The 27,217-nt window shown below is 34.0% G+C and overlaps 1 protein-coding gene across 1 annotated transcript in view; it reads right to left on the bottom strand.

Annotated features, from left to right (window-relative positions):
- Nucleotides 1-27,217, bottom strand: part of Ppfia2 (PTPRF interacting protein alpha 2) — a 430,243-nt gene that overhangs the window by 105,376 nt on the left and 297,650 nt on the right. The window contains exon 7 of the mRNA XM_048808220.1: nt 19,329-19,445. Within this exon, the coding sequence (XP_048664177.1) occupies nt 19,329-19,445 (117 nt within the window). The remainder of the gene's footprint in view (nt 1-19,328; nt 19,446-27,217) is intronic.

Below are 27,217 nucleotides of genomic sequence, written 5' to 3'. Positions count from 1 at the left end.
TATATATATATATATGTATATATATATATATATATATATGTGTGTGTGTGTGTGTCAACATTCATGGTATTGTGTAATTTAATTGTATGTAAATTATACATTAATACATCCTTTTTAAAAAATAAAAGAACACAAAAAACTGTTATAAAATTATTTTTTATAATTAAAAAATTACAGTTAGAATTGTAGAGTCCTTTAGAACTTTGGAAAAACTAAGACTTATGGAATTACATATAAATTTGATGTGAATTAAACTGCAGAGCTTTGAGCTCCCAACTCAGTTCATCTACCCTTTACTATATTGCCTGTAATCAGAATAAATAAATAAACAGGTTAAAACCATACATGCTGTATAGTAGACATAAGTACCAAGCATTCATATACACATACCAAACATTCATATCTATCTACAATGAGTATATATACATATACAGATATATGATGTGTGTTTATATATGACAATATTTCTTCCATGAATTGGAATGATTTCATTTTTCTAATTAGAAAAAAATTGTTATTGCAATTTTGTGCACCTGTGGTACATTAAAATCTTGTATAATATTGTATATATATTTAATAGGCTTAAGGTGAGAGGAATTTAACTAAATATAAACAGTAATCAGGCAACTAAAATAAAACACTTCTCAAATGTTAACCTCTTTAATTCCTTCAAGGAGCAGATGTATGCTGCATGATCTTCATGGTATTTTGAAATTTGGGACAATTCAGGGAAATATTTTTGATTTCTCAATTTGTTTCTTGAAGTATTTATAACTGTTTATTTATTTTTTTTAAGAGAGAGGGAGAGACAGGGAGAGAGAGGGAGAGAGGGGGAGAAAGAAGGAGAGAGAGAGAGAATTATAATATTTATTTTTTAGTATTTGGCGGACACAACATCTTTGTTTGTATGTGGTGCTGTGGATCGAACCCGGGCTGCACGCATGCCAGGCGAGCGCGCTACCGCTTGAGCCACATCCACAGCCCCCTATTTATGTTTTTTTAAAGTATAATTGTTTTCTTTTGAAGTGTTGGGGATCAAAGCCAGGGCCTCATGCAAGCTGGGAAAGCACTTCACCACAGAGCTATGTTCCCATCCCTAAACAATGTATGTTTTAATCAGCTTTTTCGCCACTGTGACTAAAAGACCTGACCAGAATAATATTAGAGGAGGAAAAGTTTATTTGGAGGCTCACTGTTTCAGAGGCCTCAATCCATAGACAGTAGGCTCCATTCCTTGGAGCTCATGGTGAGAATGAACATCATGGTGGAAGAGTGTAGTACAGGGGAGCAGCTCACATGGGATCAGAGAGTAGAGGGACTCCACTTGCCAGATACCAAATATATATATCCTAAAGGCACGCCTCCAAAGACCCACCTTAAGCCACACCCTACCTGCCATTAGCTTCCACCCATCTAATCCCAACATGGGATTTATGTACTGATTGGATTAAGGCTCTCAGAGCCCGATCATATCTCCTCTAAAGCTTTCTGCATGGTCTCTTACACGAGGTTTTGGGGGACACCACACTCAAACCACAACATTTTGCCCTTGCCCCCAAAAGCTCATGACTATCTCACATTGCAAAATACATTTAGTAAATTTCCAAGAGTCTCCATAGTCTCAACAGTTCAAGGATTTCTCAAAAGTTCAAGTCCAAAGTCTTCTCTCAGACTCGGGGCATGCTTGCATCATGAGTTCCTGTAAAATTCAAAAGTGATTTACAAGTATCCAATATATAAAGGTACAGAGTAAACATTTCCACTCACAAAAATAGCAGCACTGAAAGAAGGGATAGGACCAAAGCAAGATTGAAATCCAGCTGGGCAAACAAGTCCTACAGCTCCATGTCCAGCATCTGGGGCAGATGGCAGGCATGATGATATTCTGTTCAATAGGCTTGTGTAGTTCCATCCTTGTGGCCTTATTGGTTGCAGCCCAACTGGTCTTTCTGTTGGCTAGTCTCTGCTTGATTCCTGCAGCTTTCCTAGGACAATGTCCATGTTACTGGCATTTCTTAAGCTCCAGGGTCTCCACTGCAGCTTAGGTTTCCTCCTGACATCTCCATACTTTGCCCTCTGAGGGTCTGCCCTCAGGGACACCAACCCTGGTGAACTTTGCCTGGCCTTCTTTTGAAATGTTGGTGGAATCTTCCATGATCCCCTAACTCCAGCATCCTGCATTCCTGCAGAAGCAGCACCGCATGGTTGACTTTGAGGTCTCCTGCCATCTTGAATAATACAAAAGCCCCCTGGGACCCTGGCTGCAGCAGCCTCTAAGTGTCTGGGTGACTGAGCATGTTGAAAAAACTTCCCAGGCCTCCTCGTGCAAGGATTCCCCACTAGTCTTTTCTCAAGAGGAATTTCACTTTTACTTTCTTGAGGCTGAGATGGGTATGGTCTTGCCAGCTCCTGAATATGCCCTGAAGCCATATTTCTTATTGTCTCTGGGCAGAATCTTTAGCTTTATCTTTACTGGCAGTAAGGTCTTTAACAACTGCAACTTCCTTAGTCCCAGTCTTCTCTCACCTTTCAAGTCCAGGTTTTTCAAATCTTTCTGTTCTGCTTTCTGCTCTTGAATATTACAATAAACTTGGATAAAAGCTGCCAGCAATATCCGTGCCACCACCCGAATGCTATGCTGTCTAGAAATTTCTTCCACCAGATTAAGAAGTCCTTTGCTTTTAAAATCAGCATCACAGAAAGTCCCAGGAAACGGACAAAATGCAGACAACTTCTCAGCCAGGTCATAATAGAAATAGCCTCTAGTCTAATTAGCATTAGTGTCCTCCTTTTCCTCTGAACATCTTGAGCTCTGTCCTCACTGTCCACAGTCCCATTGGCATTCTGGTCTTCTGAGCTCCCACCAGAATCAGACTTTAAGTTCCACTTACATACAACAATCTATAGCATTTCCAGCTTGCACTGTTACACATCTCAGAATTGCTCCTACCCATTCCAAAAAGCTCCAAATGCTTGTGAACCACATGGTCAGTTTAGTCACGGCAATGGCCCTACTCCTGATACCAATTTCTGTTTTAGTCAGCTTTTTTGGCACTGTGACTGAAAAATCAGATCAGAACAACATTAGAGGAGGAAAAGTTTATTTAGGGGTTCATGAGTTCTCAATCCATAGACAGCAGTCTCCATTCCTTGGGGCTTGAGGTGAGGCAAGATTTCATGGTGGATGAGTGTGGTGGAGGGAAGCAGCTCACATGAAGATCAGAAAGCAGTGACAGAGTTTTACTGGCCAGATATCATATATATATATATGTATCCCAAAGGCATGCTCCCAATGACCTACCTCCAGCCACACCCCACCTGCCTTCAGTTTCTACTCACGTCCATCATAGAATTAATTCACTGCATTCAGACTCTCATAACTCCATCATTTCTCCTCTAATCCTTTTTTCATGTCTCACACATGAGCTTCTTGGGGACAACTCACATCCAAACCATAAAAATGTGTGATCTTTAATCTATTCAAATAACCTAAAACATATTTTTCAAAGAACTTGTTGTATGATTTCATAATTTCAGGATAGAAATGTCATATTAAAATTGTGATTTATATTTTAGAAAAAATTTTTTTTGCTTTTGCTTCAAATTATTGCTATCTTGACACACCTTTGAAATAAATTATTGTTCTTTTACTGATATAATAAATAACTGAATTAAAGGTAAGTACTTATTTTAAATAGCTTTATTGAGATTCAACTCACCAACCATAAAATCCACCCTTTAGAAGTATAAAAATCAGTAGAGTTTTGTATACTCTCAGAATTATGCAATAATCAACATAATATTTTCATCACCCCAAAGAGAAACCTCCTAACCATTAGCAATCACTTACAACTGCACCCCAAGCCCTAGGCAACTATGAAATTGATTTCTTTCTCTACAGATTACCCATCTGTGGGAAGCGAAGTTGGAGGGGTCATCTTTTTAGAGCTGTCTTCAAATGTTACCTTATCAGAAAGGACTTTCACCTTACCATATTACATATTCATATGTTCATTGTGACCTATCAATGCATATATTCCTACAATTTGATCCCAAATATGTTTTACCTTTTTCTTCCCAACACAATTGATGATAATGCCATCTTTCCAATTGCTCAGGCCCAAAACCTAGTCATTCACGAATCCTTTCTTTTTATCATCGTCTATTCAATATATTGTTAGTTTTCTTTTCACAGTATATCTGAATGTGATTCTCAGGACCTGGATTCTTGCCAACTTTGTCAGGGCCATCTACTTGGACTGACTGTAAGCCTCCTGACAGGTCCTTTGCTTCTAACCCTGTCTTATGTTAATTCTTAAAGAAGCTCCAGATTGCCCCAAGGTGATTCTATTGTAGTGAAATCAAGTCCTTACTCAGAACTCTGCAATGGTTTTTCATTCTACTCAGTGAAAAAGCAAAATTCTTATAAGTAACAATGATCACTACCACCATTTGCTTGAGTCCCCTATCCATTTTCCTTCCCCAATGCCTTTATCACTAAGATCTCTTTCCTGTTGTTCTTTCATTTGCTCTCATTTTGGCCACACTGGTAACCACACTCACTGTTCACCATACAAGTCAATCTCTCTTCTATATAAGGTCTTCACTTTAGTTCTTTCTTCTTACTGGATGTTCTTTCTTTAGTAATCCTCATAGTGAAAGTCCAAATTGTATGAATGAGGCCAGTTCTGACCATCTAGGCACCTGTCCCCCACCCTTTCTCTCCCCAGGACCCTTGATCCTTGTATTTATTACTGTCCTTTTTTTTTTTTTATGATTTACCATCTTCTAAATACAAATTATTTACATATATACAAATATATGTATATGAATCTATACATAAAATATCACATATCAGGAATTTATTTTTATTAGAGCTGAGGATTTTTAGGCCTTAGCTAAAGCTTAAACTTATTATGGTGCATCTCAAACACATTTTATTCTGTGTTTTATTAATTTGGATTAATATATGACCTATGACCACAGTGGCTGGCATGAAATTTACCAACCCTATGTAGTAATAACATAGTTGAACTTCTGTTTATAATGCCTAATTTTAATCAATGCTGTATCCTGTGAGGGTGTGGTTTAGCAAGGCATGATGAAATACATGTAATAGTGTACTTGATGCTATCTCCTTTTGATCTGTTTGATATAAAGGGCTTCCTTACTGAGGATACTTGCATGTGTAATTCTACACATTGGGATTATTGTTTTCTCACAGTTAAGTGTTTTGGGATGTATTGTGTTAGAACTGTTTAAGATATATATATATATATAAGTCTGTATTTGTTGGGTTTTAGGTGAGCAGGCTTTTTGTAAAGGATGTTAATTTATGTATTATGTTTATATTAGAATAGGCATTAGTGTTTGAGATGTTTTAGTTTACATGTAAATATTTCAGGAATTTTTCATGATAGGCAAGTGGAAGGTATAATAATTGAGATATAACATTGTTGGTGTAGTTTATTTTATGGGTCAGATAATAGGCTTAAATAATGTATATATACAATTTAGGTTTATTTAGTTATAATAAATTTATTTTAGGCAGCATTTGATTTGAGTGATTTGTAGATACTGAGATAAGAGTTAATAATTATGAAATAGAAAGTATCTTTGTTAAATTTGTATATATATATATATATATATATATATATATATATATATGCATATAAAACAGAAGGTGTTAAATTACTTCTAACCTCCTCCATCTTGCCAAATCACAAGCTCTAGGAAGGAAAGGACCTCTCTCTATATATTCCTTCCTTGATGTATCACAAGTGCTTAGGAGTCATATGATGGTTTCTCTTGTGACTAGAACAGCAGTTTCCATAATATAGGCACTTAAAATGTATTCGTTGAATGAGTGAAAAATGAAAGTTTCTATGAATAAATGAGATGAATTTTAGGAAAAATATAAGCATCCAAAATGAAATTAAATATAGAAATACATACTTAGCTATCTTCACATAAAATTTATGAAAAAGGCAAATATAAAAGAAAAGATAATACCCCCACTTGTTTTAAAAACCCTTTATGGGTAAAATATCTTTATAAAAATGTTGGGTAAATTTTAGAAAACTATTATTCCAAATTCACATTAAAATAAATAATATGATAGAAATAGATAGTCTATATTTAAGATCAAATAGAGGGGGGCTAGGGTTGTGACTCAGTTGGTATAGTGCTTGCCTAGCATGTATGAGGCACTAGGTTCAATTCTCAATACCACATATAAGTAAATCAACAACTGAACAAAAATTAAAAGAAAAAAAAGATCAAATAGAGGGAATAAAAGCCCCATAAATGAAACAATGTAGCAACATACTGGCTTCTCATGAGATCAGACTGGGAATTTAAATATGTTCTTTTCACATTTTACCAGGTAAACAATAAAAATATGAAATGCCTTTTTTTGTATTTGATAATCCTTTACAAAACAATTTTTTCTTTAAAATGTTTTCATCCCACTTCTACCTTTAGCATATACCATATCTTTGAAAAACAGTGGTATAGTGAAATTAGTAAAGCGACCATTTTCATTTTGAATTATATGTTGCTTTAGTTTTTATTGCTTGTTTTAAACATATGTTAGTGGCTGCACACTATTCTTTTACTTTGCCAAAGGATAAGAGTGTATTAAGCATTGATGAATAATCTTTCAAATTTCAAATGTTGAACATGAAGAACATGAATATGCAGAGAGTTTAAATTACCAAATTAATATAACTTAATGCTTAATTTCTTCTCTGGAATAAAGTCTTCTTTCTCTCTTTCTTTCTTTGTTCTTTCTTTCTTTCTTTCTCTCTCTCTTTCTTTCTTTCTCTCTATATATGTGGTGCTGAGAATCAAACTCATCTTTCTCTCTCTCTCTCTCTCTCTCTCTCTCTCTATATATATATATATATATATATATATATATATATATATATATATATAGTGCTGAGAATCAAACTTACTGCCTCACACATGCTAGGCAAGCGTTCTACCACTGAGCTACAACCTCAGCTCTAGAACAGGGGACTTCTTGACAAGGTGTTCCAAAAGACTTAGGAGTTACATTAATTCTATGTTTTACAGTTAGATGAATACTACCTATGCTGAAATAATATTTAGTTGACATTAATTTTGGAACTATTTTATTTGATAGCTGATAATTTACTCTTTTTATAAACATATTTCTAACTTAATTTGTTTGTTTTTAACATCTCCTTTTCCAAGTTTTTCTCATCTAAACCATAAGCCCTTAATTCTGTCTTACTGATCATTATTCTCTTATGTTTTACTTTTCCTGGTTTATTGATCTTTCTAGAGAAAATAGCAATAGATGAGATCAGAGTAGAAGTTTAGAATTTATTGATCTTTCTAGAGAAAATAGCAATAGATGGGATCAGAGTAGAAGTTTAGAATTTATTTTAGTATGCATTTAATTCATATATTAAAGGCACAGTTATACCTAAAACCTATCAGTGCTTAATGAATAAACACTAAGCAGTTCCATTCTATTTTAAAAATACCACAATATTTTATAGTTCAAGAGAAAAAACGAATTATCTGATCAAAGAAGTTGAACTAAGATTTGCAATGATTAACATAAGCAATTTGGAACTGATAGTTATTTGCTGGACTGGGGAAAAATCTATAGATTTGAGGATAGACTTATAAAAATATTTTATTCTGTGGAAAAAGAAAGGATGTTCTAAAGAAATGTTGAATTAAAAAATAAGTAACAAAAATCCAGATGGGAAACATTCATAAGTATAAAAATATTAACAAAAATAATAAAAAATCTAGAATCATAAAGTTAGTATAAGTCAGCAATGCATTAGATAAAATAAAAGTATATAATAACTGAATGACTGAATCCATCAGTGATTTCCCAGACTGAGAATAAAGTCTAAGAGGGAACATTATGAATAACAACTTGACTAGGCTTGGAACTAAGGAGAGACTTTAAAAGACTTTAACCAGTGGGATGCCTCAGCAAATTTTTCTGCTTTTTCTTACAGATCATTGTGCTCTTTATAATATTTTACTCTCAAATTTGGCTTTGTTTTCAAGTCCTCAAGGAAGATCATATATTTCATCAGAACAATGCAAATAATACAATGGCTAACATTTATTGATTATCTACCCAAGAACAGAGAGCTGTCTAATAGTCTGTTTCTAAGGCAGTGTCATTCATAACAATTACCACACTGTGATAATCCTTATTAAGTTCTGACAATGCACTAGGCAGTATTACAAGTGCATGATGTATACTTGGTTGTTAAATCACATTAATAACCTGTTGGATACAGTAAAGGAAATCAGAGCAAAAAGTATAAATGTTTTACTTGAAGTCAGACTATTTGAAAATCATGAGATTAAGATCTGAACCTAAGCATTCTGATTCTAGTATCATGCTCCCAGAAGTCTTTTCTACTTTGTTTTCTGCTTTGTTATTTTTTCTTTTTATATTTCTCTTTTGTTCATTCATTGTGTCATTTATCCATTAATTCAATCATCCATCAAAACTTTACAATCTAAGCCTGGTGCTGTGGTCCATGCCTGTAATCCCAGCACTGGGGAAGCTCAGACAGGAGGATGAAGAGTTCAAAGCCAGCCTCAGCAACAGCAAGGTGCAACTCATGGAGACCCTGTCTCTAAATAAAATATAAAATATGACTAGGGATGTGGCTCAGTGGTTGAGTGTCCCTGAATTCAATTCCTGGTATGAAAAAACAAACAAAAACAAACATAAAAACTTTACAATCTGGTTAGCTACTAGAATATGCCAGATATTAGGTTGGGTACTCGAAATGTGAAGACTCCTGTCTGCAAGTAACATAATATGGAAGAAAAAAAAAGCCAAGCAAACAAGCTATTTCTAGGAACCAGAAAGCATTTAAACACTAGGGAAGACCAGGGCTTCAGGGTCATGACCTTAGGATACTTTAGGTCTGCTTAGACTCTTTTTATTTATTTTCATTGTGCTTTTTTTTTATACTCAAATATCAGAACCATTTGTAGGACAAGATTTGATTAGTCAGTTCTGATATTTTGTCTTTGATTCAAGGTTTTCCATCACAGAATTCTCAATTGTTTTAAGTTCTGCATTGATTCCTTCAGTCTGTTATATATCATATAGATCATCTAATCACAATTCCTGCAAACCTAGGGCCTGCGTGATACTGAGAGAGGGGAGGAGGAAGCTATTTGGCATAATTATCAGGAAACTTCAAGGCAATGGGAAAAACAAGAATGTTCCCATTTCAATTATGAAGTTTATAGTTACTTTCTGACAGACTAAAGCAATTGGCTAGATCACAGGTAGATCTGAGAGTTCACAAAGAAAACATACCAAGAGAGAGGTAGAGGTTATAAACTGGGACCTGCGCCTGACATTCCAGTTTGGGGTGGTCCCAGCGTGTTGTGTGGTGGGATCTAAAAGACCTTTCTGGCTAATCATCAAACGTAAGTTTGAACTTGAACTTTAGAGTGTGTAACTTGAAGGATGGGAATATTATTCCAGAAGAATACTGTTGCAGGAGTTATCATGACTGCTGCTGGAACTTTAGAACCAGGCCAGAGACTGGCATGAGATGGCTTCATTTGGCCTGTATGTCAGTGAATGTTATTGCATTGGTGCATGGACAGCATTTAATTTGGAAGGAACACCTGCTTTCAAGAGCGGCACTTTGAGGGTTTAAGATTTAAGAAAATGATTGCTCACTTGGCTACTTAATCAGATTTCCTAGTTCTCTTTTTGTGAATTATTTAGAAGAAGGACTGGACTCTTTGACCTGTTTAAGTTTTCAGTATTCTTGGATAAGTGGCCCCATCTCAGGATGAGTGGTCCCAATAGAGTACTACCAGGTTTATAGTCATTTGGATCAGTTGGGCTCTTGTACTTTTGCTAGTCTCAAGAAAGCTCAACCTATCTGTATTCTAATCAGGTCATAAAAATTATATATGTAAAGTATTAGTCATAGATATAATAATAAATATGAATCATGCACTGAAGAGTTTTATCTTTTTTCTACTTGAAATTTTTTTCTTTTGGAGAAATTTACATACATATGGTGAAAATGTAAAAATTAAATTTCTTATCTTTAGAAAAAGAAAAATAGTTTACTACCAGAATATCTGTCAATGAAATCAGCTACTTTTAAGAGATGTGTGAATCTTATTCTGAAAATAACTTAACAAACTTGCAATGGAAGAGAAATTCTACATCTGATAAAACTTGTCTACCAGCTACTATGATAAGCAATACAATTCGTGATAGAACTTCAGCAGCATCATCATTAAAGTCTACATTGTTTGAAGCTTTATTAAGCTTGACTACATGAAGCTGGCTTTGTAAAGTCAACATGCCATTCTGATCCATTCAACTCAACATTGCATTAAAATCTTATCCAACATAAAAGAAATAAAGAAGTGAAAACAGGCAAAGAAGAGAAAGGAGAATAAAACCATTTTTTTTTTATTTTCCTAACTATTAGAAAAGCAAAGAGCCCAGCAACCTCTTAGAACTAATTGGTAAGAAAGTTTGGTGGATGCTATGTCAACTTTTAAAAATCTGTAGCATATTTATATGCCAATATTAATTTATTAAGAAAATAGCAGAAAAAGATAATAGCAACTATGAACTATAATGCCAAGTAATAAATATAAAAATCTGAAAGACCCCAAAAATAAGATTTAATCAATTTTATTGAAAAACATAAAGCATGACATAAATGGAGCCATAAGCCTTATACCTGAATATTAAAACAGTCGGTCACCGAAGTGATTTTTCTCTACAAATTACTCGCCTAATTTAAGAAATTCCAATCAAAATGCCAACAGGGTTTAAAAATGAAATTTGAAAAGCTCTAGGAATTACAATTAAGCTCTAAGAATCATGATTTATAAAGTTTCACTAGTTGAAACAATGCAATATACTATTTATCCATTAAATGTATTTATTAAGTGCTTATCATGTTTCAGGAACTATTCTGAAGACCTGAGCCACATCAGGAATAAAACAAATACATTAACTTTTACGGAGCTTATTGTTTAACGGTATGGAAGATAGTAAATTACAGATACTATAAGTAAATCATAAACTAAATTTTTTTAGAGTACGTTATGACATTTAAACAAAAACTTAATCAAAGTGAGAACGTTAGCCATGCAGATATCTGGAACAAGGCACGAGTATGTCCAAAGTCAACAGGATGTCAGTGTGGCTGAGTGGAGCTGGTGATGAAGTCAGAAAACACAGAACGCCAGAGCAGGTACAGCTTTGGGTAAATGTGAAGCATGTGTTGAGTTTTTGAACAGCTGATTGATGTGTTCAGATGTCTGTCTTAAAACATCACTCTGATTCATACCATGTTGAAAATAGACCTCAGAGGAGCCATGAGAGACGTAGAGGGAACTGATAGATGGGATTTCAATAATCCAGGTGACAGATGATAGAGGTAAGATTATAGTAGTTAGCGGAAAATGGTCAGATTCTGAATATATTCTGAAAGTAAAGCAAACAGAATTTCTTTATATTTTGATGTGGGCTGTGAGAGATAGTTAGAATATTTGGAAAGGTAAAGTTTCCAAAACCTGAAATTAAGGAGATGAAGCAGGTTTTGGGGGGATATAAATAAGTTTTTGACACTTTAAATATGCAGTGTCTTTTAGATGTACAAGTGAATATGTTCAACATGTGGTGCAGTAGACTTCTAGATTCTAACTGGTTATTGGGTAAAGATTCATAATCGTTTATCAGATGAATTGTATTTAATTGTATGAAACTGAATGAAATTTCTGAGACAGTGTAAATAGAGAAGATGAAGAGGATTGAGGCCTGGGACACTCCAACATTAAGAAGTCAGGGAAGAAGAGGATGACCCAAGAAAGGAGACAGACAAAGCTACTGGTAGGTAAGATAAAAACAGTGTGGTTTTCTAGAATGCAAGTAAAGAAAGTGTATCAGAGAGGAAAGAGTGATTAGCCATGTCAAATGCTGTGGAGAGATCAGATACAACATACATCTGAACATGTCAATCAGCTGTTCAGAATCCAAACACATGCTTCACATTTACACAATGATGTACCTGCTCTGGTGTTCTGTTTTTTCTGACTTCATCACCAGCTCCACCCCAACCACACTAACATTCTCTTGACTTTGGACATGCTCGTGCCTTCTTCCAGATATCTGCATAGCTAACATCACCACTTTCCTTAAGTTTTTGTTTAAATATCATGACCTAATCTAAAAAAATTAGTATATAATTTATTTATAATGTTATAATTTACTGTGTTCCATACAGTTAAACAATAAACTCAGTAAGAGTTAATATATTTGTTTTATTTCTGACGTGGCTCAGGTTGACAACTGACTATTTAGTGATGACTATAACTGGCCATTTAGTTTCTATGAAGTGGAGGGCAAAGACCATGTCAGAATTACTTTACAAAAGAATGGAAAGAAAGCAATTGGAGACAGTGGGTAGACAAGCTTTTTGACAGAGCATTGCTGCAAAGACAACAGAAGACACAACAAATGCTGGTAGGGGACATGGGACTAAGAGACCTTTTTATAAAAATCAAGTCAGAAGAATTTTGTAAATTATATTGAATAGGTAAAGAGGAAAATTTGATGACAAAGGAAAGAATGGTAAAAATTGCTAGAGAAACACACTTGGACAAATGGTAACACAAGATATCCAAATAGTATAGCAAATTTTTCTTTGTCCAACATTCACTTTTGAAAATAATTTTAAATCTCATCATCAAATAAGCACTTTTAGCCTCTTAGACACAGGAACAAGTTTAAGACTTTGTTTTAAGCAAATACTCTTCTATTTTGAAATCCATGAAATCAATGAGTTTATATGCTGTCTTTTTAAACCCACAGGTAAATTTTAATAACTATACACTTATTCATCTCAAATCTCTCTGTTCACAGTTATATAATTTTAAGCCAGTAATGTTTGCTCTACAAGCATTATAAGAATCAAAAAATATAACATATATAAAAGTACTTTTAGAAAGCCATAGGGGTCTTTATTAAAGTCATTTCTCTTGTTCTTATTTGCTTTTGCTCCTTTGTTAATGAAGTTTCCAGACAGGTTGGAAGAATAATTTGCCAGTCTTCAAAGGGCCGGAGCCAGCCAGGGATACCCTGCAGAATCTTTATTCTGCCATGAGCTGCTATCCTGCAGAGTAAGGCCATCTCTGGCAATTTTGCATACTAAGTTCTCCTCTTGAAGCTTGACAACATTAAAAATTAAATTATATAAGGATGAGCCACAGGATGGCCTAATCTTGACTCTTCTTGATGTTTTTGTGAAGCCATCATAAGTCCTCCAGGGCCAATTCAGTCTATGTATCTAGGACTGTACCTTCTCTTTCCAAGATGACAAATTCATAAACCCATTCTCCTGTTGGTTTCATTGTTGAAATTTTAATTGAAGAATCAAAGAGAAACATATGTTGGTTTTTTATGTGTGTGTTATTAGGAACTAAAATGAAATATAGGGGATCTGTGAACAGAAAAGTAGTGCAACCCAGATGTAAAAAAATCCAAATGGTAACTACCTCTATAAGAGAGAAACAATAGTGCATAAAATGAGCTACTGCTGACGAGGCTCAGTTTTGGTGGCAGTAGCCGACATGTAGTAAGGAATATATATAATAATGACTAACACACATATAAAATATGAAAAAGTTTCAGTATAGAGAGTAGAAAGTTGAGAGTAGAAAGGTAGTTGAAAGAGACTTGGGACAGAAGGAGAGAGGGGAGAGGAGAGATTGGTCAATTAGCACAATGTTATAGTTAGAGGGAATAAGTTCTGGTGTTTCATTGCACAGTAAGGTAATTGTAGTAAGCAAAGTATAATAGATCTTAATATAGGTAGAAGAGAGGATTTTGAATGTTGTCACTAAATAAATGATAAATGTTTAAGGTGCTGAGTATGCCAATCATCCTGGTTTGATCATTACACAATGTATATGTGTATTGAAACATCACACTCTACCCCATAAGCATATATGATTGTCATGTGACAACCAAACATTTCTTAAAAAGGAAAGAGTCAGCTTGGTTCTTTCAGAATATTTAAGTTCGAAGTAGGAATGATAAAGTAGAGTGGCCTGAAAAGTGAGAAGAGGCCAGCCAGCCTGGGAAGCCCTCATCCAACATGCTAAGCCTATGTTACATGTATAATTCAGTCACTGGAACATCAACAGCCTTCTCCACTGTTAGTTTTGTGAAGAACCAAAATAGTCCCTCAGTAACTAACATATAAGAACTATAAAAAATGCATTACATATACCTAAGTGTAATGATTTTATGAAAGTTCTGTTTCAGTTTTACATATACATAAACACAAATGTATACGTACATATTGACACATTGAATAAATTCATTCATGGTAAAGAACTGAAATTAAATTGTATTTATTATGGTGGGTAGCAGACAGGTGGGTCCCTAGTGATTTTAAATCTGAGGGCAAAAGAACTAAGAGGTTCACATGGGTTAATCTAAATATCTAACAATTATAAGTCAAGCTAACAATCAATCAAATATAGATATATTCTATTATCTTTCTTGACAACACACATTAAATTCGACTGTTAGACCAGATTTTAATAAATACTTCTCAACTCTATGAAATTACACACAAAACTTTGTCACCCAAATACGGCTCCTGCACTGTAACCTTCTGCCACTCTCTTCCTAGCCTCAGTTCCTTCCAGAGTACTCATCAGTTTTGCCCCATTATAGGGTCAATGCTTCAGCCAGTGCTTTCAAATCTTCAGTAACCCCAGCAATTGGAACTGCTTGGAACACTTTCGATCTAGGGGGTGATGCACTGGGAAGCATGCAGACCACTGAAGTGGCTCTTTGGAAGAAGCCCACAAGGACCTTAGAGGTAATCTAACATCTGTTTGATCAAGGATTCTGGGCTTCCAGGTACCTGGCACACAGTGAGGAAGGAGTAGAGGGTAGTTCATAGTTGTGAAGTTCCCCTTGGTCCCATGCACTCCTCATCCTGTACAGAAGGACATAGATGGCTAGAGCAAGGCTCACTAAATTGTGGCCGTAAGTCATGGGCCCCTCTTGTCCAGGTTTAAGAGCCACACTCACAATGGTCAAGTATTTTAAATGACATTTCCTTAGAGGGTCTATTCAGAGTAAAAACTACTTAGAAGTTGTGAGGGAAAGTAATAAAATAATTTATTTATTAAGATAGATTCTTGAACAGAATAAAACAGTCAACTCTAGAAAACAAAAGAATATGTATAATTATGAAAGAATACATTTCCTGAAGTGAAGGAGTGTGAGAGTATGATATCATCTGGAGGTGAGATAATTTGCTCCAGACAAGCCATTTCCTCTCTGTTTCCTTATCTGAAAAATTAAAGGAAAACATTTACCTACAGATATGCAAAAAATATATATATACACAAATGTAGAGCTAATGATTTTTTAAAAAAAATAATATGTAATTAATATATATATAATTCCTTGCCTAAAATACTTCCATGTCTTTCCATTGTGCACTGAATAAAATTGGACTCCTTACCAGAACTGACAAGAATTTAAATGATCTGGTATTTTCTAACTGTTGTGTTCAGTCTCCAGCTGTTCTCTACCTTGATCACTAGATTCCAGTCACCCTGACATTCTTCTTTCCCAGAGAACAACAGAGTACATTTCCAGCCTTAGTTCACCTGCATCAGTGTTTTCTTTGCTTCAAAAACTCCTGAAGCTGGGGTTGAGGCTGTAGCTCAGAGGTAGAGCGCTTGGCTAGCTCATGCTGGGTGCTGGGTTTGATCCTCAGCACCACATAAAAATAAAATAAAAATAAAGTTAAAAAAAAAACTCCTGAAGCTTTTTCATATGGTTGACTCCTTATGCTTTTATCTTAACCTCTAATATCTTGTAATATTTCTTCTAAACTCTATTATCTTTTTGATATCACATTTGTTATATTTTGTAATAACCCTTCAGGCATCTTTATGTGTCATTGTAGATTCTTACCAAATTTATTACAGGTGCTATGTCTTCTGAATCTCAACCATTGTCTAATATTCTATTGATCCATATCACTTAGCAAATATTTGCAGCTGAGGTATAAAATTGGAAGTACAGAATTGTGAAGGTGAGCATTATTATCTCTTTTACAAGAGCAGTATGTTTATTTTGAAAATTTTCAAATTAACTCCCTTCAGAAAACAACAGAAAAAAGATTATTGAGCCCAGTTCTGAACAAGGTAAAATTCCGTGCTTTGAAAATTTTCATTATTTTATTACTATTTATATTCCTCTAAAACAAAGAAGTTTAAGGTCATGCAAAAATCAATTAAACTTCTGCAGTTTCAGTTAAGCTTATTATTTTTATTGTTTTTGTTTTAAAAGTATTAATAATTATAGGTCTTTTCATGAATAATAAGAGCTATTTCAGAGGGTGTTTTTATGAGACTATTTTTGTCAACTATTTTGTCAACAAAGTTCTCAAGCCACTGATAAAAAACAATCTCTTGTTGGCTAACAACTTACCCTGACTATGTAATTTAAGTAATTTTATTGCCTCAAAAAAGGGTAATCCTTGTGACTAGGATTGGTCACATTCTGAAAGTTCCATAAATCTAACAATAGTTTTGCATTTCCCTCCTGCACACCAGCTTTGCAATTTGCACATTAATACTAGAGTTATCCTATAGTGATAAGCTTTATTATATAGATACTCACCTAAATAATAACCTATTTTCCTCTGTTTAACTGTACCTTTAAAATGTTCTCAATAAAATATTAGGTGATAACCTTTAAATTATGTCAGGTTAAGAAATGTGATATAAAATGAATCATCCTGAGAAATTAATTACAGGAATAATATGAATTGAAATGTAGATATCTTTAGAGTAAATATTTCACAGCATCTTGTATATAATTTTAGATTATATTGAGGGATATGAGCATGGTATTAATAAGAGTATACCATTATTTCTAAAAACCTGGAAATCATACTGCAATAAGGGAACATAAAAAAATGAATATCAATCATCACAATGTTTAAAGACTTTAGTTATACCCACACAAAGAATGAGTGTGTGAGCAGTGGTCCAGAATTTCTCTTCTTTGTTGGTTGAAATGCCTTCATCAAGAATTGGAATGCAAAAAAAGTTACAGACAAATGCTTTAGGTCACCAATGATTCAGCATCTTTCATGTGTACACTTGTATCTATGAAGTCCAAAAGAGACGAAAACAAAGTATACAGAAATGTTGGTTCTGATTCTGTAAACAGAACCATAAAACTAATCTGATAGAAATAATCTTGCATTCTGTAATGTTTGGATACATTAGGGGCTGTATCTTGAAAAACAGCATTGCCATGTGTCACTGCAAGATGATGATATGTTCTGAGTCATGCATCATGAGAAAATATTTTCAAGTGAACTCTATAGAGTGTACTCACACCCCAGTAGATGATATAGCTTACTGCACCCATGATGGCATGTAGCATCCTATATGCTATCTATTGTAGACTGCAACACAACAATATCTGAAAAATTTAAATGAGCTTTCCTTTCTCCCCATCTGTAAGGAGTCCTACAAGAATGCTTAGGGATCAAGTAGTTTATTAGTGGATAGACAAGATCTCAAGTTCTTTACACTTGAGAAAGACTCGTTTTCAATTATGAACTGGAGTTGCACAGAGTGTTTTAGAAAACAATATGTTGTAAATGTCTATGAGAAAGGCTAGAACCTGAAGCCCATATCATATCCAAATCAATGGGATTCTCTAATTATCTGAGGAGAGCAACAACAGTCAGTTACTGATGACATAATTTAAGCAAAACAGCAATGGAAATGCTCATGATGGTTTTCCTAAATTTTGTTCTAAGTGCAAATGTTTTGTCTGTCTTGCTAATATGTTGACTGAACTAATATTAGTTTATGTAACTGAAGAAAAGAAAGATACTTTTTTTTCTAATCTCAGACATAGCTTATAAAATCTGACTCTACAGTTGCAGTTAATATTTAACACTTAGCTTGGATTTCTATAAAACTCATGGATAAAGGCCAAAAGAGTGAAGTCTTCAATGAGAATCTGTTTATTTCTCAGCCACCATAATTGAAGCCCATCTGTGGAAATTAGTCTAGTTTACTCAGTTTCCCTTGTACTTGTACGTGAAGGAGGAAACACAAGAAGCTCTTCCATTTGTTTCAAAAGCATAAGGGAGGAAATGTCCAATTTAGTTTTTGATAAGAAACCAAATGCCACTTGCTTTGTTTTACAGTCACTTTTTTCTTAATCTCTAGGTTTTAGAATCTCTTGATGGTCACAATTATACCAATTTAGCTACCTGACTCATGTGGGCTTAATGATTAAGGGAACTTGACATCCAGAGTAATAGCTTGTCACAGGCAAATACTTTTGGAGAGTGTTGTGAGTTCCAAACATCTGATATGCAAATTTATGAGGAATTTTCATCTAATTGCAGACCTACAAGTGATTTACCTCCTTCTTCTTACATTGGAAACAAATTTAGCACAGAAAAGGTCTTTTGCTAGTGGCCTTGTTTGTTTTTCCAGAACAAAACAAGGAAAATACCAAGTCAAATAAGAGGTTACCAAAAAGTTTTTGCAGTGATAAACAATAGATTACTCACCAATTATACATAATAGCACTTAAAATACTTGATAATTCAACCACTGCTATTGCATTTTAAATAGTTCTGAGTATATATATATATATATAATTTTCATATATATGTGTGCATGTGTATAAATACACACACACACACACACACACTTTGGATTGTATACTTTATAGCAGTGTACCACGGTGCATGTCTATAATCCAGGCTACCTGAGAAGCTGAGGCAAGAAGATTGCAAGTTCAAGGCTAGTCTGAGCAACTTAGCAGGATCCTGCCTCAAAATAAAGAAGAAAAAGCACTGGAGATATAGCTCTGTGGTACAGTGCCCCTGATTCAATCCCAGGATTGCAAAAAATAAAAATAAAATAAAATAATTGTATATTTTATATATTTATTATATATAAATTCAATTGTATACTTGAATTATTTTGAAAAGAATCAAATTAAGAGTAAGTAAAGAAAAATTTAAATATGTATATTCATAAGTACAGACAATACTTACACATATGTATTATTTTTAAAATAATCAAACTAATAATAAGTGAGGTGGGAAATCCCCATAAACCTTTGAACAAAAAAAATCAAAATTAAAGAATGTTCTTGACATGATTTTTATACCCCAAGTCCCTGTCAAATTATATATAGCAAGTAAAAATTATTATGGAAGAGTATGTCTCATGTGTCAGACCTTTTCGTGGACTTTCTGGCCAGGTTCCATCCCCTCAAGATGCTCTGACTCTGTGGATCCCTCACTTGACGCCATTTTTCTTTGTATATGAACATTTTGCTCCCGCAAGGCAACAATCTGCAAAATAAAAACATTATTCCTTTAAAACTTAAACAGACTAAAAAAATTGAATTGTTTGTGGTTAATAACTAATGAATAGTAATAAATGGTCAAAAACTAAACATTAAGTTTTACTCATATTATTTCAAAAATATTTTAAAAATTTAGACCAGTGTTTTAAATAATGAGAATTCATAAAACCTCTCCTGCGAAAAGATTAAAGCTTTGTGAAATGTATGTAAGAAATACTTTCTAATCAAAACATTTACCTAGGTGGAAGCGTATCTAAAGGAAGATGTTGATCTGACCCATGTGTAGTTGATTCTGAAATTACTTTTGAAATTAATTTGTGAGATTTCATAAAAAGGCTTATTGTCTTTACTTTCAAAGTATGTAAGAAACATAAATGAAAAGATTGAAGATTGAAGTTTAATTATGGTCATAATTGTTTATCCTGCAGTGGTAGCACATTTGCAATTTAAAAACAAGCAAATACAGAAGCTGGATTTAAATAATTTTGTAACACTATCATGAGAATTTAGAATTAAATTTGTCTCAACTATATTTTATTGTCCATTAACTTAGCATTTCTCATCTAAGTTTTCTTTTTCTGCAAAATATTTCAGAAGCAATTAATTTTTGCAATTTCCAGCTCAATTTTAAAGACATGATTATTTCAACTAAGAAATAGGTTCTCAAGTAGTTGTAGTATACAGGAGATTAGCAATATACACAGTGAAGTATTCTGACCCTTTTAAGATTGTATTTTAAAATAGATTTTTTTGTAGACACATAATTTCAAAACATTTTTCTTTATGTTAATGTCATAATTTATTTCACAACAAATGTTATTATTTTATCAACTAAAAAAATAGCATTTGATCTAGGATAGATCAATTTGTGGTATTTAAAATACAATAAATGATACTGATATAATCCACAATAGGTATCAAAACATATAAAATTGATCTAATATTTGAAATGATGAGGCCAACGTATCACACACATAAATAATTACTAAATAATGTTAAGGACATCAAGAGGTTGGGTATTTGTGGTGTTGCTGTCAGCCAATACTTTAGTACCTGAATCTGCCAAAATGTGCCTCTGAGGTCAAGTGAACTTACACATGACTCCTGGCATCTGAACACATAGCCTGTCATTTCATCAGGGCAGATCATCACATAATCAAGAATAGCTATGTGAACGTTCTCTCTCTTGTAGCACTGCAATCACCAAATAATTGGTTCCTTCACTCTCATTCTTGCAAATATATAACCTGTTATCCACAAAGCCACCAAGTGCATCCTTATCTGGAAGTTAGGATCCTTACCTTTCAGCTTCCTAAAAATCTACAATGTTTTCCCAACTTATTTAGCTTATATTGAAACTAATTACAAGTTCTATACTATCCTATATGATCCCTTTTATTTGGGAACACTAGCCTCTTTTTATTCCTGAAACATACCTGGAACTATCTTCCCCGGAACTAAGGAACTCCTTTGTCTTTTTACCGGAGCCATTTTTTTCTGTCAGAGCTGACAATATCCCAGTGTTCAAAACTCAGCTGAAATAACTCCCCTCAGAGACAATGCTCCTCGTCAGATAACACTTCTCACAATACTTTCCTGTTTATTTTATATGAGTCTATAGCATTTATTAAAATGAAATATTTTATTCCTTTATTTAGTTCACTTTGCTTGTTTATGCAGCTTGCAGAAGTCCTAATAATACCACATGGGTAACTCATTTTCAAAGGTATAATTTACTGAAAATAAAATTTTCATATGAAACAGCCACATTTTTATATGCAGGCTATTCAATAAAATATGTTCACTGAATTAATGAATGGCAATGAAAATAACGAATGTAAATCTAATTAATTCATTGAGTAACAACAGAAAAAGATTTTGAGTGCATGAGAAACTTCAGACATTCCTTTTATATTGGGTAACATGAAAATGGGTTACATCAAAGGAAAAAAAAGTAATGAAAAAGATTCTGAAAAAAGCATTTCATGTGACTTTAACATATTGCCTGTTGTGCAAAATATGTTACTATTGATTCAGTGAAATGTTTTGATGAATTTTTAAAAAATGTAACCATTATGTACCAACATTCTACAAGATAACATCCATGGCTTAATAGATGTGTTAAGACAAAAGTATCAGTACATTAAAAAATTCTATGCATTTTCTTCTAGTATTTAATCTACTTAGAAATGAAGCAAGACCATTTTATAAAACATTCATACAAAAAATTTAACTTTCAGTTAACTGATGAATTTCCACTTGTCTAATATGGAAATTAGATAAATTCTAACTAATTTGATAAATTCTAACTATGTTCTAGATCCTAAAAGGAAAACAGAAAAGGGAAGCCATCTATAAAATTTTGCTGAATTATTGAAAAGATTAATTAATATCCCTATTTAAAAAAAATGAAAACACTAAATTCATTGAGAAAATACCATGCACAAGCATGATTATGTCACTGTTAAAAAGTTATAAACTTAATTAATTTTTTCCCAAGTGTATATGTGTGTGTTTGTGTGTGTCAGTTAATTCCAAGAAAGACATAGTTTTCAGACACTAACATGCAAACTTTTTAAAATAAGTCAAGTTAAAAAAAAGAATCTTTCCAAACAAGAGAACAAGGTACTCTATTCTATGTTCTCTATCACTCTAATATGATTCTATCCTGCTCCACTTTCTCCAATAACAAATTATTCTGAGTAGTTATGAAAGCAAAGCTTCAGCATTTAATTGTTACTAGCTGATTCTCCTTTTTACTCTGGAGGAAGTGAGGGATTCTCTCCTAGTAATTTAACTTTGGGGGTTCAGCTATCTCGTCAACATGTTCTAAGAGTGAGAAGGTCACTGGTCACCTCCAAATCACAGGTGTTAGAGGTAGTACAGGCCTCTTGAGAAAATTATTCCAGGAGAATTGGACACAGGAGAAGGCTGAAAAGTCAACTGGGAACTACAAACAGAATAAAAAGTGGATAATGGTCTCAACACGTTCTGTGAGCTCTCACTGATGGGGAAAGCTATCAGAGGGAGGGCACATGCAACCTGACTAGAATACTGCAGTAGGTCTGCATCCTTACTGCTAAACAACATTGTGTCCTTCAGTAGGATGACAGCAAGTGAGAGGAACCACTTCTACATAAGCCCCATTACACAGTTCTTCCAAATTTTCAAAAAGCACTCAAAATCCACTATGTACAAGCACTAAACTACCTTTATCCGAGAAAGAGGTACTATTCATATTTTTAAAGATGATTAAACTAACATAAAGTTAGATAAATGAAAAGAATTACTACAGTTTGAATGTATCATCCCAAATATGTTGACACTCAAGATGCAATGTGATAGTATTAAGAGGTGAGGACTTCAGGAGGAGATTTAAGTCATGAGAACTCTGACTTCCTAAATAGGATTAATATCCTTTATAAAATGGATTGAGGGAAATAGCTAGACTAATTTGCCTTTTCTATCCCTTTTTACTATGTGAGGACAGAACTTTCAAGGTGCCATCTTAAAAACAGACTAGGCCATCACCAGATACTGAACTTGCTATACCTTTACTCCTGGGCTTCCTAAAATCCAGTATTGTAAGAAGCGAGTTTCTACAGTTTATACATTACCCAGTCTCAGACATTTTGTTACATCAGCACAAATGGACTGACAAGAACTAAGTAGGAATGAAATAAAAGTTAATTCCATAGATTTGAACTTTCTGCATTATAACAGTGACTCACAAGGTTCTGCATTTGCATTTATGCTGTGTTAAATCAAGGGAAGCTAATAAGAACTGAAGAAGAAGAACTGGAGAAGAAGCCCATACAACCTGACTAGAATACTGAAGTAGGTCTGCATCCTCACTGTCCTTTTCAAGAACAGATATCTTCTCACCCTGGAACCCTTTGTAATCAAAGGTTGGACCCTTCCCTGGACAGATTCACATATAAGCAAAGTTTTGTGTGCATTTTGCGGGGGTATTAATACACTCGTGGCTTATGGAACTCTGTTCAAGAGAAAGTTTCTAAAATTACTTTAACTGATGAGCCAGCAATAATCAAGTGTCTTTTAATCCAACATCTCTTCACATTTTTTCTTGGTAACAATAGCTTATATATTCGAGAAATTTCCTTTCCTATTTCAATCTCAGCAAGATTTTCAATCAAGGAGTCAATGGCTCATGAAAAATAGGTGGGCACATGATCCAAGCTAGGACAATTGGAGTTCTTCAAATGCTTCTGGATGAATTGAGGTTGGGGAAAGGGGATTCTCCCTATCTGGTATGGAAGATAAGCTGGTAGAATTCCTATATATGAATAAATATTCCTATATATGAATAAAATAGGTGTAAAAGAGATGGATCCCTGAATAACTATTTTGGCTCCTTATTCTAGCCACTCTTAATTCCCCTCTACCTATGGCATTAATAATATGAAACCAGAATACGTATTACATACCAATATTAATTTAGAATGTTTTTTCTTTCACTTTCAAAAAACAGTGTCCTTGCAAATGCATTAGAGAACATTTAAGGCAACAAATAATATGAAATATGTAAATGGAGATTTTGCAGAATATCTAAGAATTCACTGAGAAGATAATAGCAGAAGGCAGAAGACATTTTGGGTGGATAGAAGAGCACAGGATCATTGTATTCCTAGTACTTTGTATTCATAGTACTCTAGGTTACCAAGGGAAAACAAATCTATATATGTATACAGATATCTGAGAGATGATGGAGGACTGATTGACTAGCAAAGCTAAAGTGTTCAAACTCAAACTTGGATTCTCTGTGCTTCTTTCTGTTTTTTTTTTTTCTTTGTCCTGATCCTTATTTGTGTTTCTTGGTTGCTTATCAAGCTTCTGACACCTGACCCATTACTTCTGGGCAGTCCAAAAATCCATGTATTTCCAAGATAGTCTTCCAAGTTTCATTCTTGTCTTTGTCTCTATCAGGTTGTTTTGGGCTGTTATCAATTTCTAACTCCATACAATAGACTACCGGTGGTCTTGGTGACCAGTCTTCCCATCTGGAAAATTTCTGAACCTTCATTTATTTTTCTCCTGGATTATATTCGTGACACTTCTAGCTCTTATGCCAGACTCTTCTGTCTCTTTGCCTTTGAATTACTGTTTTCTTTGACATCTGGATAGATCAGTTCCTTTCTCATGCAGCTATTGAACACTGATAACTTACTAGGTATTAGAGAAACAATGAGAAGAAAAGGGAAGAAATTCTTGTCCTAATGAAAATTTCATTCTTGTTGTAGGAGAAAAAAATATAAACAAAAATAAGTAGAGCACATTTTAAAGGATAATAATTAAAACAAGGGAAAGACACTGGGAAGTATAATTTATGTAGGAATGAAGTGATTTCTGAGTATGGATTTGAAAACAAGAGGAAACAACCAATGAGGATACCTGAAAGAAGAACTTTCCAGGCAGAGGGTTCAAAAATGTAAATTACAGTTGAAAATAAATGTTTAAAATCCATTAAAAAAGTTTCAATGAGTTCCTCAAATGATGTAAAATGTTCTCCCTAAAATAGCGGAGGTATTGGTGAAAGTTGATACCTTGGAAACTATATGATCTCTCTCTCTCTCTTTCTCTCTGTACTGGGGATTGAACCCAGTAGGTGTATTACCATTAAGCTCTATCCCCAATCCTTATTTATTTATTTATTTATTTTGTGATAGGGTCTTACTAAGTTGCTGAGGGTATCACTAATTTTTTGAGGTTGGCCTCAAATTTGTGACCCTCCTGCTTCAGCCTCCTGAATCATTGGGTTACAGGCCCATACCACCACAACCAACTTTTATATCTCAAATTTTAGAATTTATCAAAGATTTAAGATGTATGGATTAATTTATTTAATGAATTTGATTACTGTTCTGAGCTCAGACACTGTTCGGGAAAATGCAGAGAAGGTGCTTCTCTCATGAAAATCACATTCTAGTAAAAGATAAAGAAGAAAGTAGTAAGACTATAATGAAATAATAATAATTTATCAAGCTCTTAAAATATGCTAGAAGCAGGCATACATTGTATAAATTTGCTTATTTAAATAAACTTTTCATCTATATTATCCTTTTAAATCTAAGTTTAAGATATTATGAAAACAAACCCTGAGATAAATAATTGAGTACAAGTATTTTATTTGGGAAGTCATCCCAAGAAGCATGAAGCATGATGTTCCTTAAATATTCTTGAAAAGCCAAGGATAAATATTGGCCCTTTTAGTTTTGCTGGTTGTGTGATCCTGTACAAGTTACTTAACCTACAACTCATTCACTATTTCTATAAGGAAGGGCTGGGTAAAAAGACTTACCTTACAGTGCATATGTGCTGTGAAGTACTTAGTCCAATACGATCTGCATTAAATATATCTTCATACTCATACTCCATGCTCTAATGTACTGAAAGGCTTTCATTCAGTCAGTCACACATTTACCACTTTGGCTATGAGTTTTTATACACACTTGGGTTGCCCTTTCGCCTTGTTGAACACTTATTCATTTTAGGTCTTTAGAATGGATTCTAGGACCACACCCTCTCAGAGAAGTAAGAATTTACTTCTTCATGAATTCTTCATGACATAAAATTATAACTCTACCCCAATTGTATGTTAGTATTTTCACTACCCATTTTGATACTGAGTGTTTTGAGATCAGGAATTATACCTATTATTTGCCCATTCTTAGGCCACAAGCTGACAAATAGAAGGTATTCTAGAAATATTTATGAATTGTCAAATGTTTGCAGACTCCATGAGTAAAAAAGATCTATGGGGAGTTGGAAAACTTGGATGGATGGAAAACTGTGCAGGATTTGTACATGGAGAAAATTAGTTATCCATATAGGAAGCTATATGAATCTGAAAGCTTTCCAAATGCCCATCAGGTTAATTAGATGTGGATACTGCTTCAACTAGCTATTGAAGAACTCACTGGAGAATTAAAAGAAAAAGTACTGATAGAGCTTTGTAGGCTATTCTTAGCTATACTGTGAGGAGACAGAATAGAAGACATACTATAGAGGCAGAAAGCAACTATAGAGGGGAGTGGCAGAAGATAATAGAAGAGAAGTTCAATGAAAGTCATCAAGAGATTATGTAAATGTAAAGTAAGAGGCAATTTCATGTTGTCTCATAATATTGTCAAGATACTTTCAAGTGTATTGCAGCTTAACAGGGCTCAGATGCATCAAAATACAATATGTTTATGTGATTTAGACTCAAAATGGATTTGCATTAGATAGCAAAATGGAATTCCAAGAGTATCTAAGAAGAAAATTCTTCTAATAGCATTCTTTTTTTAAAATTTATTTTTTGTATTGGTTGTTCAAAACATTACAAAGCTCATGATATATCATCTTTCATACATTTGACTCAATTGGGTTATGAACTCCCTTTTTTACCCCAAATACAAATTGCAGAATCACATCGGTTACACACTCACATTTTTACATAATGGTATATTAGTGACTGTTGTATTCTGCTACTTTTCCTATCCCCTACTATCCACCCTCCCCTCCCCTCCCATCTTCGCTCTCTACCTCATCTGCTGTTGTTCAATTCTCTCCCTTGTCCCCCCCTTTCCCCTCACAACCTCTTATATGTAATTTTGTGTAACATTGAGGGTCTCCTACCATTTCCATATGCTTTCCCTTCTCTCTGCTTTCTCTCCCCCCACTCGTCTTTGTTTAATGTTAATCTTTTCCTCATGCTCTTCCTCCCTGTTCTGTTCTTAGTTGCTCTCTTTATATCAA

The sequence above is a fragment of the Marmota marmota genome, unplaced genomic scaffold, assembly GCF_001458135.2.
Source record: "Marmota marmota marmota unplaced genomic scaffold, marMar, whole genome shotgun sequence".
In the NCBI taxonomy this organism is placed as follows: Eukaryota; Metazoa; Chordata; class Mammalia; order Rodentia; family Sciuridae; genus Marmota; species Marmota marmota.
The sequence above is the reverse complement of the archived record's forward strand: the minus strand, read 5'-3'. Positions and strand labels throughout refer to the sequence as shown.